Source organism: Tachypleus tridentatus, chromosome 9, assembly GCF_004210375.1.
Source record: "Tachypleus tridentatus isolate NWPU-2018 chromosome 9, ASM421037v1, whole genome shotgun sequence".
Classification (NCBI taxonomy): Eukaryota; Metazoa; Arthropoda; class Merostomata; order Xiphosura; family Limulidae; genus Tachypleus; species Tachypleus tridentatus.
This window is the reverse complement of record NC_134833.1, coordinates 80,239,294-80,259,635: the sequence shown is the minus strand read 5'-3', so window position 1 is coordinate 80,259,635 and position 20,342 is coordinate 80,239,294. Positions and strand designations below refer to the sequence as shown.

The window sequence follows — 20,342 nt, the reverse complement described above, 5'->3', positions numbered from 1 at the left end:
ATTACCAACTTATACTGTTTTCATACTTAAAATTATCAGAATGTTACAGATCACAAGACACCCACTTGTGTAAGATTACATATTTTAACTGCCAGTGTTTGGGCAGACACAAATTTCTTTTGTTTTAGAAGTGTTATCCTTAAAAGTGTAACATTTGCTTGATATAATGCCAATAAGTGTAATAACCTGAATCTCAAATGTAACTAATGAATAACAGTTTTCTTCCTTAGTTAATTTTAAGAAACATTTCCTCTTCTTCTAAACAAAATAATGAAATAACAGAGGACATTTTACATTTATTTTTTTACTTGACTAACCCAGAATTTAATAGAATGAGAAAATAAGATTTTGTTTTATTAAACAGTAGAACATAAACCAGAGTAAAACATTTATAATGGTTTAGTTTATTACTACATGAATAGCATAAGATTTGTCATCCATCATACATTTTGACAGTTTAATAATTATAAACATGGTTACTGTATTAGTACAACTATTGTATACTATTAATAATAAATCAATTATGGAAAATTTTAAAAAATCAATACAAAACTTAACATTCTATTGATCCACTGACAAAATAAAATTATTCATGGTGACGAGAAACCCACATGGTGTAAAAATGTAGCTCAAGACAGCTGGTATGGGTATTAAACCTTTTATTAAAATAAAGTAGAGAACAATGTTTCAACCTTCTTAGGTCATCTTCATGTTAATAAAGATCTGCAAACCTAAGAGGGTTGAAACATTGTTCCCTACTTTATTTTAATAAAAGTTTTAATACCCATACCAGCTGTCTTGAAATACAAAATAGAATGGTATTAAAAATGTGTTACATATTATACTAACCTTTGAAATTATTCATGTTACTATTGCATGCTTTTATATTAATTACATTAAATACTTATGATAAGGTTGCATCAATAGATTATCAATCACTATTACAGTTATGAACACCTTAATCTAATTATGAAACAGTTAAAATGTATTATCATATTTATCAGATATCAATTAGTTAGTATAATACATTTTTGATACTAACTGGTTGATCAGTGACTGAAATGTATATCATAAACTTATTATTTACATTTCTAATAATAAAGAAAATAGTAACAATTAATAATTAAACTTAGATAATCATATATGTTAACAAATCTGATAATAATTAACTCAACTGTTTTTTTTCTAGTTTCACAAAATTTCATAATTTCTAGAATGAGCTATGACATGAATATTTGTGATGTTAAAAAAAAGGAAAGAGGTGGGATACAAAAAAACAAGATGAATGTTTGTCTGGTGAAATAATGGTGAATACACAGTATTTCTACTTACTCTAAAACAGCTTTTGGAATGGCCAGTTGTTCAAAATGAAGATGCTTCTTCAGTTCATGAAGGTAATTGACATACATGACTTTTTTTCCAAACTTCACACTGACAAGAAATAAACATATTCATGCTAGTCTTGGTTGGATCTTAAATCATTGAATACTCTCATGATGTTATCAATAAATATTTCTACACAAAGTCAACAGTCAAATTTCAACATATTATCAGTTAAAAGCACCTTACCAAGTTATTAGATGTTAAAATATTTCTCAACAACCCCAGTAGTTAAACTGTAACAGATTATCAAATTACAAATGATTATAAATAAATGTTTTACAGTGCTTCAATGAGCAACTTGCAACATATTATCACTTAATAACATCTTATCAAATTCCAAGCTACCAGAAGTTACAATTAGGTTTTTATACAGAACTTCAATCTAAACCTCCAAGAAAAATGTGGCTAACTCAGCTACAGGATTGAATATTGTGAAGTACAGAGAAAACACTAACTTATTTCACAACATTAACATTTTCTTAAATAAGAAACTTTAATCATTAACTCAGGATTTTCAATTAATTTCTTTCTCACAATATTAATATAAAATCTATAATACTCATCTATGATACATACTTATTCATATGCATAAAAATAACATCATACATATGTAACTAACAAACCTGATAGCAGGCCGAAAAATCTGCCATACAATCCTAATAAAGTTGGTAGGGTGGACTAGATACAAGGTTTTAAGATTTTTTTTATATCTGAAAGATAACAACAAATTTCTTTGAATTTACAAGTAACTTTGTGAAGAAACAAACTTTTGAGCTGTCAGATGTTATGGATAACCAAATAACTTACAAGTTTCCAGTATTAAATGAAGAAAAGTATATATCTATTGCATACTGTAGAGAAACAGCTAACTTAAATATTAAAATTAACTGTTTATAGTATGCAGTATCTTCCAATTTGTATGTTTTCTAGAAAGTAGTTTTAAAATTTAATGATTTTTAAGTACATGTACAAGAGTGATAAATTGGTAATAAAATATTTGTATATACAAAATTTGACTAAACATATCAACTAACTATATGTTACTGATACGATCTGTATAATCATAGTTTTCACCATATTAAATATTAAGTATTTTCATAGATCAAGCTGCATAAAGAGATACAGCAAAATATTTATATGGTTTAAAATCAATATATATTTAAAGATTTTGTTGATCATTCATTTCCCAAATCAAGACAAATGGATGTTTATTCTAATCTTGGTAATGTTATGATAAAGTTGAAACTCATTCTTTATTAATAATTTGACAAGCACATATTAACACATACTTACTGCAAGGAATGAGTTATGTTACCACAGTGGTGATTTCATACATATATCTGTAGTTCTATGTCTGTATTTAGAAGAATGGCATACATTAAAATTAAACTTACTTTCTGTCAAATGCTTTATAAGCAGCCCATAACCAGCTAAGAGATGGCTTGTTTCTACTGTTGAGACCATAGTGGAAATATACTAATGTGTAGTCACTTTCTACAAATTGGTCCAATGTGTACATAAGGTACCTGTAAAACAAACCACAGAACAGGATTTTTTTCTGCATTAAGGAAGAGTAGCTAATTACATAAGAGGATGTTTCATTGGTTTTTCTTTTGTTTCCAGTTATAAAAACTAAGATAATTATAAACTGAAATTACCAGAGGAAAGACAATATATTTCAATATAGGCAAATATAAGCTACCATATATCAAAGCATATACGTCAATTTGTTTAATGACAGAATGTCATTAAGAGGAAAAGGACTTGACTTATATGACAGATGTAAAAAAGTGTAGGGAAATATTGGCCTTCAACGAAGCCTAAAGATTCAATGAATCAGTCTATTTAGACACACTGAATAATAACTCTTTCTCTTTTGAAGTTCAACAAAATGACCTTATAAGTTGTCGTTTTGGTGATACATTCAATAACTGAACACCAAAATGTGTGAGATACGAATCAAAATTCAAGATGTTAAACTTGCTGAAAAGACAGAAATTGTGCTGTGAGTAAGAATTTGTTAAAATGAAAAAATCTTGTCTGTGATAGGCAAAAATAAATAGAGAAAATTCAATGTTTGTCAGGAATGAAGTGAACTGTTTGGGGACAAAAAAAAACTGGTTTCTGGCTTGAACTGGAAAGAGACCTTGTAAAATGGGTTAAAACTGCAAGTCTTGTCTGATGCTAACAAGAAATCAGTATATGATACAAGCCAAGGCATGGGGCAAGAACAGAAATATTTATGAAGCAATACTGCTTGTTCCTCAACAGAAGACAATACCTGACCAACGATCAAGGATGATGATAATACCATGGAGGAATGTGATGTCTACAATAAGTCAAATTGAATTCAGTGAATGTTTTGACAATTCAGATCCTAAATATCAATGCTGATTGATTTTAAATTTTTGTTGTTGATATATATTGTTAAATGAATTGTATATGAACCTTTATCTGTAAATATTTATCCATCTTTAGAAATATGTATATAATGTATAGACGTTTAAGGGGTAGACTTGTATGATAGTGATAAGAAAATTAGAGTTTTTTGATCAAGATTTAGGGGGTTGACTTACATGCTATGATATACAGAGAGAATGTTTCTGGTAAAGACAAGTAAAAATAATCTGATGGATTACAACTTAATGATGAATTTTTTTTACTATATTACTTTTAATACATATGTTGTTACTAGTAGTAGTGATGACAAAAAATTCATATGAGTAGCACACTATTTCAAATATCCAGCTTTCAAGAACAATCCAACTTGCTTATCAACTTGTATGTATATGGGTCATTCCATGTCAAATTATCCAGGGGGCTGCAAGTGACTCGCACAGAATGCCTTGAAAAAATTTACATGTGCTCATCTATCCATATAATAAAGAATTGCCAAAGATTAAATCAATATATCTAATAGTTTCTGATTTACAGCCCTGTAAAATTTAATTAATATTTATGTTATTTTTGGCAATTTCATTTCTGGGCAACTTTGGCTGCTTAAAGCTGCAAGAGTAACGGTGGTAGAAGGCTAAAATTTGCTACACTGACTGAATTAATATCACAGAATTAAAAAATAGTCACAAACCAAGTTTATCTCTCTTAGGATTTTCATAGTGAGACTGTAAAATCACCTGAAAACCCAAAATTATAAAAAATATTGGTTTACGTAATTAGCCATAGCTGTAAGACTTAATATGATACAGAGCTGAATTTTTCTTTCTAATTTCCTATAACATATCAGTTGATAAATCAGCAATTGTTGTAATTAAAAGTCTGTTAGATCCCCTGTAAAAATATGTAGCTGCATGCAACTTTTTATGATTTAGCTAAAGATAGCCCTACTTCAGGCCACAGTTTGACCATGTCACCAGTTATTCAGCCTTTTAAGATTTTTACCATATATTCATACATATCTTAATATGATCTACAAAACAATTCAAGATGGTGTTCAACCTACTTTTTGAGTTGTAATTTTTTCAAGCATCCTCTGATCATACGTTTTTTATTTAAAAAAAATTCAGTTCAGGTGTGTTACTGTGTGCAAATATATCCATACAATTTTGAAAAATACCTGTCAAAATTTTATGAATCCCACTGAAATATTCTAACCAACATTTCACAATGTTAAATAATGAAGTTGTAAGAAACAAGAGAGAATTAATTCATTTCTGAACAAGTTTATTGGCATAACTAGTTAGATCACACAACAATGCAAATATATTGTGTATGCATTACAGTTATGCAGATATGGCTGAGTTTAAGATTCATAATATAATAAATACAAAGGTAAATCAGACACAAAAAGCACAGTGCTACAATAAGGGATAACCAAGAAAGATTATAGTCACACCAAACTGCAATAACTGTGACAATGAAATGTTTCAAAACTGCTTTGGCAATAAATTAGCCTTAATAACATCAAATAAACATTGCTTTGTTCAGACAGCTTGAATAAATTTCTGAAATTCGAGGTTGATTATGATGAGATCACTTTGACTTAGAACATAGTGGTGAGCACTACTGCCTTGCATGGTAGGTGCACTTATCAGACAAAGAATATGTTGGAAAGGAATCCAGCTTTCATCTTTACGTGACCTTGCAGGCCATGAGAACAGTTCGTTTCTTGATTTCTTCATAAATGACACCAACACATTGGAATGTTCATCTGATCTATCTTTTATGTTTCCCACATATCATTCATGATTGTATATGCATGCCACATATTTCCCTGGTTGATAATTGTGATTGCTATTATCAGACCCTATTTGAGCTGCTGCAGCATCACTTTCACTGCTACTACCAACAGTTACAACTGTGTACACATCATCATCTGATAACCTTCTCATATACAATTTGTTGGTAGAGTGAGGAATAAATCTATGATGTGACCTAATACCTGCCACAGTTTTGCATTTTTCATAGTGCTCAAGTAGATCAAACTTTACACAATTCTGCAGGACTAATTCCTGATAGAAAAGAAAGAACTGAATGCCCTGAATGTGGTCCTTTGCCCAATGGTACATATCAGAGACACTTAAAATGCGATAATTTATTGTTTCACAACTTTGAATTTTTGAAGATCATGTTCGGAGATGTAAGAATATATGGTTAAGGCTGATTAAAATATTTCATTGGGATTCATAAATTATTTTAAATTTGTATGGATATATTTGCACACAGTAACACACATAAATTGAAGTGTTTTTTTTTTCAAGTAAACAATGTATGGTCAGAGGATACTTTAAAAAATTATAACTCAAAAAATAGGTTGAACACCATCCTGATTTTTCTTGTAGATCATATTCAGAGATGTAAGAATATATGGTAAAAATCTAAAAAGGCTGAATAACTGGTGACATGGTCAAACTGTGGCCTGAAGTAGGGCTATTTTTAGCTAAATCATAAAAAGTTGCATGCAGCTACATTGTTTTACAGGGGATCTAACAGACTTTTAATTACAACAATTGCTGATTTATCAACTGATATGTTATAGGAAATTAGAAAGAAAAATTCAGCTCCATATCATTATTAAGTCTTATAGCTATGGCTTATTACATAAACCAATGTTTTTTATGATTTTGGGTTTTCAGGTGATTTTACAGCCTCATTATGAAAATCCTAAGAGATAAACTTGGTTTGAGACCATTTTTTGAATTCTGTGAGATTAATTCTGTCAGTGTAGCAAATTTCAGCCTTCTATCACCATTACTCCTGCAGCTGTAAGCAGCCAAAGTTGCCCAAAAATGAATTCACCAAAAATAATAAAAAATTAACTAAAATTTACAGGGCTGTAAATCAGAAACTATTAGAGATATTGATCTAATCTTTGCCAATTCCTCATTATATGGGTAGATGAGCACATGAGAGTTTTTTCAAGGCATTCTGAGGGGGTCACCTGGAAAATGTTCCACAATCTGGATGATTTGACATGGAATGATCCATATTTTCCTTTAGTGCTGAATTTAATCTAGCCCATTTTATTATATCAGTCAAATATTTATTTGGCTAATAACAGAATTAATTTCTTTACTAATCACTACAGTTGACACTCATCAGCTAAGCAAATAAAATAATTTAAGGTTGAATACATGTTAGATGTTCTAGTAGTTTTATATACATTCTTAACTATTTTTAACAAGTTTATTATTTTAGAAATATTGCTCAAATTGTTTTAGGAGCTTGTAAACAAAAACATTTTAACAGTGAAAGAAATGAATACATTATCTGAAACATTTTTTGGTCTTTCAGAATTTGTGATGACTGTATGACTGTTGACAAAAGTTGTGTATAAAAAATAAGAACACGTGAAATAAATGAAAATCAACTAAATAACTAAAAAACTGAGGAAAGACAAAGTCTGATAAACAGCATGAGTTATGAAGTTATAAAACTAATAAATTAACAGGTGATTTACAAGAGAGGCCAGTTTTACCTTTTCTGTTTTAAATACTGACATATATATTATAAAATACTCAGTAACTTAAGACAGTTCAAGTAAGTGCTTATGAAATAACTTTACCTGAGAAACTTGGCATGATTAAGTTCCTTGTTTGAAGGCAGCTTACACGCTGAAATGACTATTACCTTCCTTCCATAGGAATCATCGCCTTATAAATAATTAAATTGTATTAAGTAAGATAAGTTTCAACTATAGAGAAACACTAACGTTGCTAATTTAATAATAATTTACAGTCAATGAACATTATGTCCCATTCATAATGGTTAAAATCAGTAGAAGAATGCTTGTGAATGTTATTATAGGAGTGCATATCAAAATATAACTTAAAATGTAAAAGAAATCCCAGATGGTGGCATAAAATCAGAATAATTTAGCATTATGCATTGCAGAAGTAGCTTATTGTATGGTACAATATTCTGATATATACATATATCTATATGCTTTAAGTATTCATCAATCTAGACCTAAGCTTATTCATCTTAACATATTGTTCCAATTTTATATAAGTTTACTTTAGAAAAAACAGTTTTACATGTATCATGTAGTACACTATATTTACTAATAAACTAACTTACTGCTATGTAGAAGATACTTGTAACTATGACTATGCATTCTCAACCAGATGTCATAGGCTTTGTAGTTACATTTATAAGCATTAATTTGTGTTTATTAATTTTCTTCAGTGGCTCAACCATGTATTCAGTTACTTAGATAATTGATACTAATATATTGAAGGTAAGAACAAACAATTTATAATTCAGTTCCATGTAACCCTTACAAATTTATAATCATCTATTTGTTTATATCGTGTATCATTTTATGATCATTATCTTAATGTGATTTTCAACTCTTAATTATTAGTGTTTAACCCTACTGTAATGCATCACAGGTCAAAGGCCACATCATCAAATTTGTTGATTTGAACTCAAAATTTTATTGAACTACTATTTTATGAATTTATGTCAACAAGTTTGGTATCAAGTTGTAGATCATAATTCAAATGTTAGTATTATGCATTAGTTTACTTCTCAGTTTTAAGTCAATATTAAAAACACACCTAAATATTAATTTTTGTGTGTCACATTGTATGTTGAATGCAGTACTAGATAAAATTAGATGTTTGTGATGTCAAAATAATAAGCCAAGAGTTACATAAATTAGGAACTCAAATTAGCAATGTTGACAAGTTAGAAAATAGCATAAGAACCTCTATTTTCATTTTGCTGAGATATGCTTTAAGTGCTGAATCAAACACTGTAGCCCCATTCACCTCTTTCAATTTTTGGAAATGGTCCCTTATATTCATTTATTTCAATATATGACATGTGAATAACTAAATTAACAGCTTAAAATGCATCCCTAGTGGTTTTCTCAGCCATTTTAAGCTGTCAGAAGGTCTCATTCTTTTGAACCAAGATTTCAAGAAGATAGGTTGTGTCTTTAGTCTGCTTGAAATTTCATATTTTTTAAACCAAGTACAGCTTAGTTACCAAGCTTGATAAATTATAGTGAAATTCTATGATATTTATATAGTAGTTTATAGTAAGTCATGATTTTTGCATTATTCAACTTTTATATATATATAAAACAAAAAAATATTTTGTTTCATATCATCCATGTGTGGAATTTTAAAATGCTTAGCAACCTACATCAGGCAGCAACCATGTTCAAGGTTGTAACAAGAATAGAATTTTTTGCTTTACTTGTTGTTCTATAAGAAAAATAAGTTTAATAACTTATTTCTATACAGTGATAATGCTTTTAATGTATAATAATTGAAATATGACTATATATTATAAAATATTACTAGTCCACTAAAACACAGCAAAGAGAGGGTCACTTTCTAAAGATTAAAGGACAGTTTTATATTGTTGGATAAGGTAACATAAGTGCATATGTGCTGTGTCAATACAAGTTTTGTAGTATTTTCCAGACACAACTGGATGGCCAATATAATAAAAATAATAAATAAATGTATAATATTATGAGATTTAAGCTATTTAGTCAAAACATTTGTGTTTTTGAGAAGTCATCTGTAGTTATCCTGGAACAAAAATGCATAATTTATATTTCTTTCTTAATTTTTTTTCATGGTGGTTATGGATCAGTTAAATTTACAAACTCCACATAATTTGGGTAGAAAAATAATTGACAAAATATAAAGTTTTACTGATAACAAACACCTGAAATGTACTTAAAAAATTTTAGAGATTACACAAACAATACTTAAGATTTTTGGTATGATCAATGGTTTTTAATCATAACATGAATATCACTTGGTAATTGGATCAGTAATGAAACAAACCTTATGTTTCACAAACAAATCATTAGTAAAAATACTTTATTTAAAAATCTTTTTTTTTGTGTTTAAAATACTTGGAGTATTTACTAATCTACCAAATTTTGTGAAGATACATGCACTGCATCAAATATTATAGTATAAATACTTAACACGTGCAAATGTATATAAAAACTAATACGTTATACTGAGCTTGTTGGCAAAGTGTTAAAATCAGACTAAAACTACAGTATAGCAACTAATAAACTGTTATTTAATTAGAAAAATAGAAAGTTACAATTACTGTAAATTTTATTTTTCAGTATTTTTAGCTTTTGGTTTTTGGCTTATGCTAAGATGTTATTATAATTACTAGTATTAATCCTCTCTCTTTGGCACTATACTTGTATGATCTTTTCTTGGAAGAAAATGACAATTTTTCTGGTTTTACACTCTTTTCAAATAACAAATACGAGTAAACATTTAACTTCTGATTCAGGTGATTTCTTATTAATCAAGACCTGTGGCAATTGGAAAATATATGTATGACTAGCCAACAGTGTTCAGATTAACAATGGTTATTTCAGATACTAGTAATAGAATATGGCTAATTCAGATGATAGATCTAATACTTAAAATTTTTGATATATTCATTTATTAATACATAGAATCAACCTATTTAACCCATAATAACACAGCCTATAGCAACAGTATATATTAGATATTTATCTTACTATCAAAATATTTACTGTTACGTATTTAGGAAACTATGGATGAAAATTAAGTTTTCTTGGTTAACTGTAGTGATCTAATTTCTTTATGTACACAGAATCCTGCTTATTTTAAGATGATGAATGAATGTTCATAGGACTTCAACAGAAAAAACTGCCAACTACAAGTATTTTATTTTTCCACAACATACTGAATTTACATGTATATATATGCACTAAACCTAATGAAACAGAAGTATACAGGAAAAAAGACTGCTGTTATTATTTATAGATTATGATTTTAATAATAATCAAAAATCAAATAAAAATGTATCCTAATGCACTATCTTCTGTATTAATTTATATTTTCCACAAACTCAAAACACTCAAAAACATAACACTGTGAGTCTACTATAGGGTCTTTACAGAGTTTAACAATCTATGTTTCACAAGTCTATTTATTTTGAAACATCAGTAGGCTTATTCACATTTCAACCATCCAAAATAAAATCAACAGTTATAAAGATCTAATTTACTTTCCTATACAATAAAAAGCATAGAAGTTCATATACACAAGAATAATTTTAGTAAGTTTGAACTTCCAGCTGCTCATTACTTGTTGTGTTAGTAACAGTTGCTATTCTAAATATTTATCATCATAGAGTGTTTAGTAATTTAAGAGGTCTGCTTTCTATGTTTATCATTTATACATATGGATGTATAGATATATAGGTATCACATTTTGTAATATTTTTCTGGTTTTGCCTTCTTTTATTTCCAGACTGAGTCAAAACAAACCATATGGCATAAGCCAATAATCTTTTATTTTTGCACAAAGTTGTGCTATCAGTGATCACAGGAAAACCATCTCATTGGTTATGTAAATTCTTCAGAAGTTATGCTGTAGATATTTCTAAAGTAAATAACTTGTACCTTAACTTTTATAATAGAATTTTATTAAACTTGTGTAACAGCCATTAATTTTAAGTAATTTGAAGTTAATTCTACATAATCAATAAATTGTAACATATACATATTTCATGTGTATAAACACTTTGTGTAAATAATGAACAATGCTGCAGCTACCACATTAACTTTCATTGTTGGGTTAGTGAGAAAATTTAGGGATATCTTAAATATCCTATAATAAATGCAATTCATGAAACATTACTGGAAATAAGGGCAAAATATATCACTGACAGAAAGATTATTCAAATTAATATCATGTCAAGTATAGCATTGTAAGTATTTTAATTTCTAATCATAGCTAACTTATTCTAATTTTCATTTATCTGATTTTAGTTGCTATTACAAATTAACATCATTTCTAAAGCTCTTATTCAAAATGAATTTAATCTAATTAAAATGTTAGCCAAGTTACATTAATAAGTTTTTAATAAAGAGTAAGATTATAAACATACTGCATGCTTTGACTTTTCACTCATAATTTTGTCTTGCCCATTGTCTTAGGCCAAGATCTGACTCCATGTTTTGCATCCTTTCTTCTGAATCCACTATTATTACATTGTGATCTTCACTTGTCTTTTTCCTGACTTCTTCTATATGGTGATAGTTACTTATTTCACTGAACCAGTAAGTACCAATTCCTGGTATATGTGCTTTGATACACTGGGTCTATTTTCTTCTGAATTCACTATTATCACATTGTGATCTTCGCTTGCCTTTTTCCTGACTTTTTCAATATGGTGATGGTTTGATTCTCATCATAAAATGGTCCCTCATTCTACATATGTCACCATTCTTTGTTTTCACTGATAATTTTGTCTTGTCCATTCTCTTAGGCCAAGATCTGACTCCATGTTTTGCATCCTTTCTTCTCAATCTATGAAACCTCCTTCTGTATCTGTTTCCAATTGATGTTACTATACCTCCAACATTAGTTTCTGTCAATTCCTTCCTTTCCCTTTCTTCAACCAGTAGTTTGTCAAAAGCTTACACACTTCACCTGTGTCCAGCTCTCGGGTGGCTTTGATTATCTCCTTTTGTTTATTCTAAGTTTTGCTTCTCCCTGTCCTTTCCTTTCTTTATGTTCCTTTGCCTATTGGTATTTTAATGTGGTCCTTTATGACCTTTCCCATCTTACATTTAGCCTTTATCTTCATGTTCCATCTACCTTTTCCTCCTCATGACCTAATTCCTCCATCTCAACCTCAATCCTTCCTTCCTAGGATCTATTCTGCCAGTGACTTTAAACCTTGTTTGGTTCATTCCTTCAGGTTTTATGTGGCATGTTCCGACTCCTTTTGGGGTTCATGTTCCTGACTCTATATTCCTGGAACCCATCTATGTTCAGTATCCTTTTACTCTCATTGGTTGGATTTGTCCACTCATTCAGCTGGCTTATTTGCATCAAATTAATCACAATACTGTCTTTGATGCTCCCCTTTGCCTTCCTTTGAAGGAGGTCTTTTTGAATGGAACTCTTCTGTGTTCAATGTTCTGTAACCTGTTATTCTCACTTGTTGTGTTTGTCAACTGATCTAAATGGTTTATTTGCATCAGATGAATCACATTACTATGTTTTTTTGATACTTGTCTTCCCCATCCTTTGAAAGGAGGTTATCTTTTGGCCGGAACGTGAACTACTCCCAAAACCTTCTTTGCTTTTTTCCTGATAGATCGGGCTGTTTCCTTCTCAGTCTTCCTCCAATGGTGAATTTACACATGCCCATTAGCCTTTACCTGGTATAATTCTTACTGCTTTCTTTTTCCTATGTTTTCTTTTCAGCTTCCCTAATCATAGCATCTTCTTTACAAATCCCACATTGAGGAAGGTATTGCATGGTAAGGTTTGCTTTGTCTCAAACCTGCACTAAACATAGTAACTTTGTAACACTCACAGTTGAGATGAGGTGTTTCTGTAAAATCACTGGGTGCATTCCTGGTGATGTATATGTCTGTATATTATAATTATATATTTAGTGTACCGTCACTCATGGACTTCAGGAGCAAAGCAGAAGGGAATTTTTCATCATTCCTGCAGTTTTCTTCACTGGATTTGGTCTGCTTTTCAAAATAAGAAAACACAGTCACCCATTGCACTGTCTCCTGTATGACAATCTTCCAGACTCCCCACTAACATTTTACCCCCCTTTTCTTCAGGTGGAGCATTAGAGTCTTTACCACTGTCAGTTCCCAGTTGTTGAGGCAGTGGGCTATGGAAGGTTTCACATGAGTGCTACTATAATTAAGCTAATTTATCAACTCAGGAGAAAAGGGAAAACCTGGTTCCATATTGGAACTTACTCTGTTTCCAGCTTAGGCACACCTCACTTAATGAACTCAGTGATTAAATATTATTTGCAGCCAGCCTATGTGAAATACTCTTCATAATTTCAGGTTTAAGATTACAATGCTCCATTCCTACAGTTGTGTGCAGTATATGCCTCTGTTCTTATTAATTCTGACTGCAAAAGGTTCCTTACTGCTTCTACAGTTGGGGTTGAAAGACTTCATTTGCTTCATAATACCAGGAACTGGATATCTGTGTTCTTTTCCTATGGTTGGCCAAATACTGCTTGCCCTACTCATTATTCCAGATAAAGGATGCTTCTATCCTGCATTTACAGTAGAGTTTTGATTTTGCCCGTTATACCAGTTATAGCTTACAATGTTCTTATACCTGCTGGATTTAGTTTATCGTTTGTTTGTTTTTTTATCCCATGATGGTTTTGGGAGTTTGTTCAGTTATGACTACTTGCTCACTTCCTTTTAATAATTTTGGTTGCGAGATGTACAGCACTATCTACTCACAGTTGGGGTTATTGGGTATAAATAATAAGGTCCACGTGTTCTAACCACATATTGTTATTACATTTTTTTTTCTCATTATATGTTGATGTAACTTGTATCTTAATGTTCTTACAATTATACAAGCGTTACCTTTTCTACCAATTGTATGTTACTTTCCTGATTTTTGGGCAAGAAATATACTTGTTCCAGGAGTAATGCAGTACCCTGCTGGTATGATTTATTTGCATCTCCAAGCACACATGTTCATTTTGGGTGGTTGCTTTCTGTTTGGTCCTTGGTCTGGTCTTTGTATACCTCCAACGGGTCTCCACCTGTGGAATGTGGGATTCTAGCCTGACATTTTTTATTCTAGTATCTGTCAATTCTCCAAAATGGGGACTGAGAAAGAATAGCAGAGGGAGCTAACTACATCACTGTCGGTGGAGCAATACTATTGGTGGAATATAATCACATGATATTTACATGTTCAGAAATAGAGCAAAACTGATGAAGTATAAAGACTGGTGTCCTATTTACTAAGTGTTTCTTAGCAATGCTTAGAGGGCAGTCAACAATTAAGATAACCTTTGTATGAGAGGAGATAAGTACCCATCAGAAATATATTTTTAGTTTAAGGAAATGTTAACATAACCAAAATACAAAAACTTTCTACATTTAAGTACAAATAATAAAATTAGTAGTGTTTTGTTATATTTCAACACATACACAAATATTCTTTAAATTGTTGCTACATTCAATTTATGCAAAATCACTAAATGGTTCTTACAAAAATGTAAATACTCCCTTTATTTCATACTGAAATGAGTACAAAGTACAAATAGTGATCTACCCACAACAAGCCATTTCTCCAGACCTTATACCTGTGATGCAAAAAACGTGTTTAAAGACAGATGTATCTGTTGCTCGTCCTAACAAAAATGGACAGAAAAGAAGAGCAACATGTTTACATCAGGTTTTTGTGTGAAAAATGGTAAAGGAGGAACAGCAATTCTTGAAATGTTAAGAACTCCTCTGGGTGATGACTGCTTAAATAAAGCTATTGTTTATGAGCGGATAAAACACTCTCAAGAGTGGTAAAAAATGGTAAAGGAGGAACAGCAATTCTTGAAATGTTAAGAACTCCTCTGGGTGATGACTGCTTAAATAAAGCTATTGTTTATGAGCGGATAAAACACTCTCAAGAAAGCCAGGATCAGTCAAAGATGACCCATGTCCTGAGCTACCATCAACATCATTCACAGATGAAATGGTTACTAAGGTGAAAGACAGTTAATCAGGCCTTTTATAAAGAAGTCTTAATTTACTTGAGGAAGAAAGTTAGAAAAAGCCTCCACGAGCTGTGGAAAAATGGTCACTAACTGTTTTCATCATGACAATGTGCCTTCACACACTGCTGTGTCTGTTCAAGAATTTTTGGTACCTGTGATACCACACTCCCTGTATTCTCCTGATCATGCCCCATGTGACGATTTTTTTTCTGTTCCCAAAACTCAAAATTAAGTAAAAAAAAAAAAGATTTGATGACGTTCTAACCATTCATAATAATGTGAAAGCAGAACTTAATCACATAACAATTGAAGATTTCCAGCATTGCTTCTGAAAATGGCAGGAATTTTGGAATAAGAGTGTTTGAGCTGGGGCAGATTACTTTGAAGGGGTGATATATGTACAGTATTCTTAGAATAAAAGTGAAGTCTTAGAACTTTTTAATCACATTTCGTATTCACGAACCTGATCATGTGATTAGTATTGTTTCCAGGACACGAGAAAAAGAAATAATTTTGTCGACAAAGTTTCCAAGATGGCTTTGCATAGGCATTCATCATTCACTGCAGCTCAAATGCTAGAAATAATTCAGCAAGATTTGGACTCAGGGAGTGACTGTTTTAAGTATGAAAGTTCAGAAGACTTAGAAGACAGTGGTGAAGAAAGTAGACCAAGCACACAAAGCAAATTGGAAGCAACCACGGGAATAGACATAGTTACAACCCCGATGGAACATTGGTCCCACGATCAGGGAAAGGTCAGTGAAATCATGGGGAACAGTGACCACAGTTCAAGGAAGGACCTGAGGAAGCTGTTCAGGAATTCCACCTCATTTCCACCAGAACTATGAACCAGTTCAGAACAGGATGCCCAGTAGCAGTGGAAAACTGTGGAAGAAATGCAGATGTTTGAACAAGACTGGCTAACCGACTACATATGTTCCAAGCTTTGAAATTTTCATGTTTATATGTTTATTTGCAGTGAAGTCATAAACTTTTTATGTAATGCACCCCTATTAAGTGCAAAAAGGCAAAAAGAATATGGCAATCAGCATTAGTTAAAAATAATAATTTGGCAACAAACAGAGCAGCAATCACTTCAAAAAAAATTTTAGTTTACAACTAAATGTCAACATGAATGATACAACTTGTATCTGAAATATTAAACAACCAATACAGGCTACTTTCAGCTTAACAGATAATTCAGTAATCCATTTGCTATACACAACACATCAGAAAAACCTGTGCTCCTATTGGACCATAATAGAAAGCATCATTTCCTTAGTACTGCTAGTAGTTTTTCTTTTGAATGACAAGAATAAAAATTACCTATAACAGCACATAAAAGTATTTTAGTCTGTAATCGTGTCATACAAGTGTGATATATAGGTATTTACAAATATACATAAAAATAACAATTAATAACCAAGTAATGTGACATAATAATCAGATAATATTATGCACTTAATAATGTATGGACATACCAGCAACTTCCACAATACCATATTTAGCAATATCTGAAAAATCATCCATATCATCATCATCATCGTCTATTCCTCCATTAGCTGTATTGGCTAAGGCTTCTTCAAAGTTTTCGTCCATAAGTCCATCAGATAAAGGTGATTCGAGATACTGGTAATCATCATCAGTATTTGCTTCTGCTTGTTTGTCCATTTCTATTTCTGTATTAAATAATCAACTGGTAAATATAAAGATTTTGCAGAAATAGTAATAATAAAAAGATTAACATTTGGTAAACCTCAAATTACATAATTTTTGTATAGACAAAAATCTGCCTAGTATAAAACTTCTAAGCTTTCTTTTAACATCCTAATAATTAATGTTAAGATCAGTGACACAAGTTGTATCCATAATACTCTAAAGATCTCTAAGATACATGCACTTCTCACATAATCATGTGTATGTACGACAAAATATCAAATTTTTAGGCTTCAAAGTCTTACCTGAATTTGTTGCCTGCACTAACTCAGTATCATCAAACTCTAAAGCAGGTTCATAGTCACAGTCATGATTGTCTGGAACACTATCACTGTTTGTAGAACCACCTACGTATACATGTACAGGAAAAAAAGAGATAAGAGTCATAAATATCAAAAGTATATACTGTACCTGCAAACAGACTAAAGCTCAGAAGGTGAATTACAAACAGACACGTAACTGGTTTAGATACAAAGTCTAAAAGTTCTACAATGTATCCTGTATATCCACACAGTGTGAAAAGAAACCAAGAAACCTTGTGAGTTGATTTAAGCTTCTCTTCATTTTGTTTAAGTATTACTTTTGCTTTAAACATATTTTTCAGAAAAAAATAAGATATTTCTAATGAGAAACTCCTGTATTAAAATGCTATTTTTTAGTAACTTTATATTTACATTTTACCTTTTCTAACTCAAATCTTGTATTAAACCTTTATTTAAACAATCAATTATCCTGATAGGTAAGAATGTAAGTCTATTATGCTTAGATTTATATTGTGTATACATACATGTAGGCCTAGAAAAAGTAATCATACTTCAAACATGTGTCTAGCAATGTTTAATATATTAAGTAAATAATTTTAATTACACTGTAGATCAGTAATCTACACTGATCTTCTCATACTGTGTTAAGGGCTACTGATATAAACTGATAATTAAAGCAAATGTGATTAACATATTTAAACAAATTAGGTAGAATGGTCCACTGAAATCTGTATTTTACTCAAGTGTCCAAAGCATAGGTTTTTTCACTTGTGACACCTGTGTATAATTTCAAATTCACTAAGTGTACCTTCATGATCTGTGACAAGCTTTGAGTAAACAGTACAAGTATATAGTAAACAAAGAATCAGTTGTGTTAATAAAGTATTTGTACTAAAGATACAAAACTGAACTGAGAAAGTAAGTCTCACTTGACTATGACAGGTCAGAGTGGAAGGTGATACTCATGTAAAGAATAAAAATAAATACTTTTTCCATCATATAGTTTATGTATTACATACTTTAGAAGCAGATATATAGATTTTCCTCGGTATCCTGTATCTGTGTTTGGTATTTTTCCTAGTCAAACATAATGGTTATAAAAAATGAAATGTTGATAGCTATGACGTCAAATCTGTAATACCATGTTAAATTGCAATCTGTACAAACAAGGTCGTGAATGCATGCTCACTGGGTTAAATATGCACTTTCCAGGCCTATTATGATGCTTTAGAAGCTTTCTTACAGACCAAGAGGCAGTATCAGTTTCCACTTAACAATAATCATTTTTAATATTTAATTTGATTAGTCTATTCTACTATTATGTCTCAGTATGATGATTGCACTTGTTATTACATTAGCCATGTAATTGTGTACTACCTTCTTTGCATAGCCATAGTAATGGCATGAATGTTTGGTAAATGTTTTCAACAGTCACCACTGTCAGTCAAATGGCTAACTATCAAATGAATTCAAATCTTAGTTGGACAAAGCCTATATATGCTCTGTGCAAAACATATTTAATATATGCCCTCACAACATACTTGATTACTAGCTATTACAAAAATCATAATTTTTTTTATTTGAATTTAATAATGAATTTCAAGGAAATTAGCATTTATACTTGGATAAGTAAATTTTTTCCAGTTTACTCAACTGTGGTTAGTACTTAAGTTTGGTACTTCCATAGCTCTGATTAAGGAAACATTTTATGAAAAACCTTGGATGTTTTAAAAATAAAAATAAATCTCTTGATGAAATTTACAGCAAAAGTCTTGAAGCTTTTAGTACTGTTATGATACATATATCCTTCACATATCTTAGGCTATTTATATATTATAAAAAGGTTAAAAAACATTTAAATAATATTAGACAATGAGGATATTTCTAATGATCAGATAATAAAAATATAGTCCCCATTCACTGAAACAAGTGAAAATCTTTACAGATCTACTCTGGAAGTTCTGTATTAATGTCATTATCATATTAGTATAACTTCTTGGGTTTGTTTTTAATTTCACACAAAGCTACATGAGGGCTATCTGTGCTAGCTGTCCCTAACTTGGCAGTGTAAGACTAGAGGGAAAGCAGCTAGTCATCACCACCCACCAACAACTCTTGAGCTACTCTTTCACTAATTAATAGTGAGATTGGCCATCACATTATAAAGCCTCCACCACTGAAAGAGTGAGCATGTTTGGTGTGATGGGTACTCGAACCTGTGACCATCAGATTACGAGTCCAGCGCCTTAACCACCTGGTTATGCCAGGCTTTTCTTGGACTTATTAACATCCTGATAATACAAAGATTTTTGGGAAAAATGAGATATTTTTTAGCAGATTTTCTTACTTGGAAGGGTGTGGAAAGTTTAGCAACTTTGCCACTATATGAAAAATATTTAGAAACAGGTTTTTGAATATTTTTATTAAAATATTTTCTAAAATGAAGTACAAAATTAGTATATATGATTAGGTTTATAACTAATGCACAGAAGTCATAAACACACGATCTTACTGTATTTGCTTCCTAATATGCAAGGAATTTGACATTATTTTGTCACTTTATATTATTTCTGGTACTATTATTATCAATGCAATTTTGTTTCCAGTATTTGTACTTAACGACCCATATCTACATTATTTAGGTTACAAAATCAGAGCAAGTTTTTCCTAAATACTCTAAACAAATATCTTTTTCTTACTCTTTGAAATGTACAATACTGGTCTTCCTGTCTTGATACAAAAGCACTCTCTACATCTCTACTGTTTTGATGCAAGGTGATCTAAGTGTTTTTGACCAGCTTTGCTATGAGTATTTTATCATTCAACCTTCTCACTACGTTATCAAATCAATTATGTAACACAAATACTAGGATGAGATCAAACAAATCTCCAATTTGCTTCTCTAGAAAAACTATAATTTGCTTAAAAATAATATTATTTACTGTCAAAATAAAGCACTTAGAATAATAAAATTAAGAGAAGATAGTT

At 30.7% G+C, this 20,342-nt stretch overlaps 1 protein-coding gene and 1 long non-coding RNA gene across 6 annotated transcripts in view; one reads left to right on the top strand and one right to left on the bottom strand.

Annotated features, from left to right (window-relative positions):
• LOC143225586 (rho GTPase-activating protein 1-like) overlaps nt 1-20,342 on the bottom strand; it is a 39,328-nt gene that overhangs the window by 17,771 nt on the left and 1,215 nt on the right. For 3 of the 4 annotated variants that reach the window (XM_076455283.1, XM_076455285.1, XM_076455286.1), the window contains exons 2-7: nt 17,337-17,438; nt 16,857-17,054; nt 7,406-7,493; nt 2,778-2,909; nt 2,007-2,093; nt 1,333-1,431 (exon numbers count right to left, since the gene is read on the bottom strand). In XM_076455283.1, the coding sequence (XP_076311398.1) occupies nt 1,333-1,431; nt 2,007-2,093; nt 2,778-2,909; nt 7,406-7,493; nt 16,857-17,054; nt 17,337-17,438 (706 nt within the window). The remainder of the gene's footprint in view (nt 1-1,332; nt 1,432-2,006; nt 2,094-2,777; nt 2,910-7,405; nt 7,494-16,856; nt 17,055-17,336; nt 17,439-20,342) is intronic. The other variant, XM_076455284.1, reaches the window with a different exon arrangement.
• The window catches only part of LOC143225588 (uncharacterized), a 30,603-nt gene continuing 27,818 nt past the window's right edge, over nt 17,558-20,342 (top strand). For both annotated transcript variants that reach the window (XR_013013941.1, XR_013013942.1), the window contains exon 1: nt 17,558-17,629. This is a non-coding gene — a long non-coding RNA (uncharacterized LOC143225588). The remainder of the gene's footprint in view (nt 17,630-20,342) is intronic.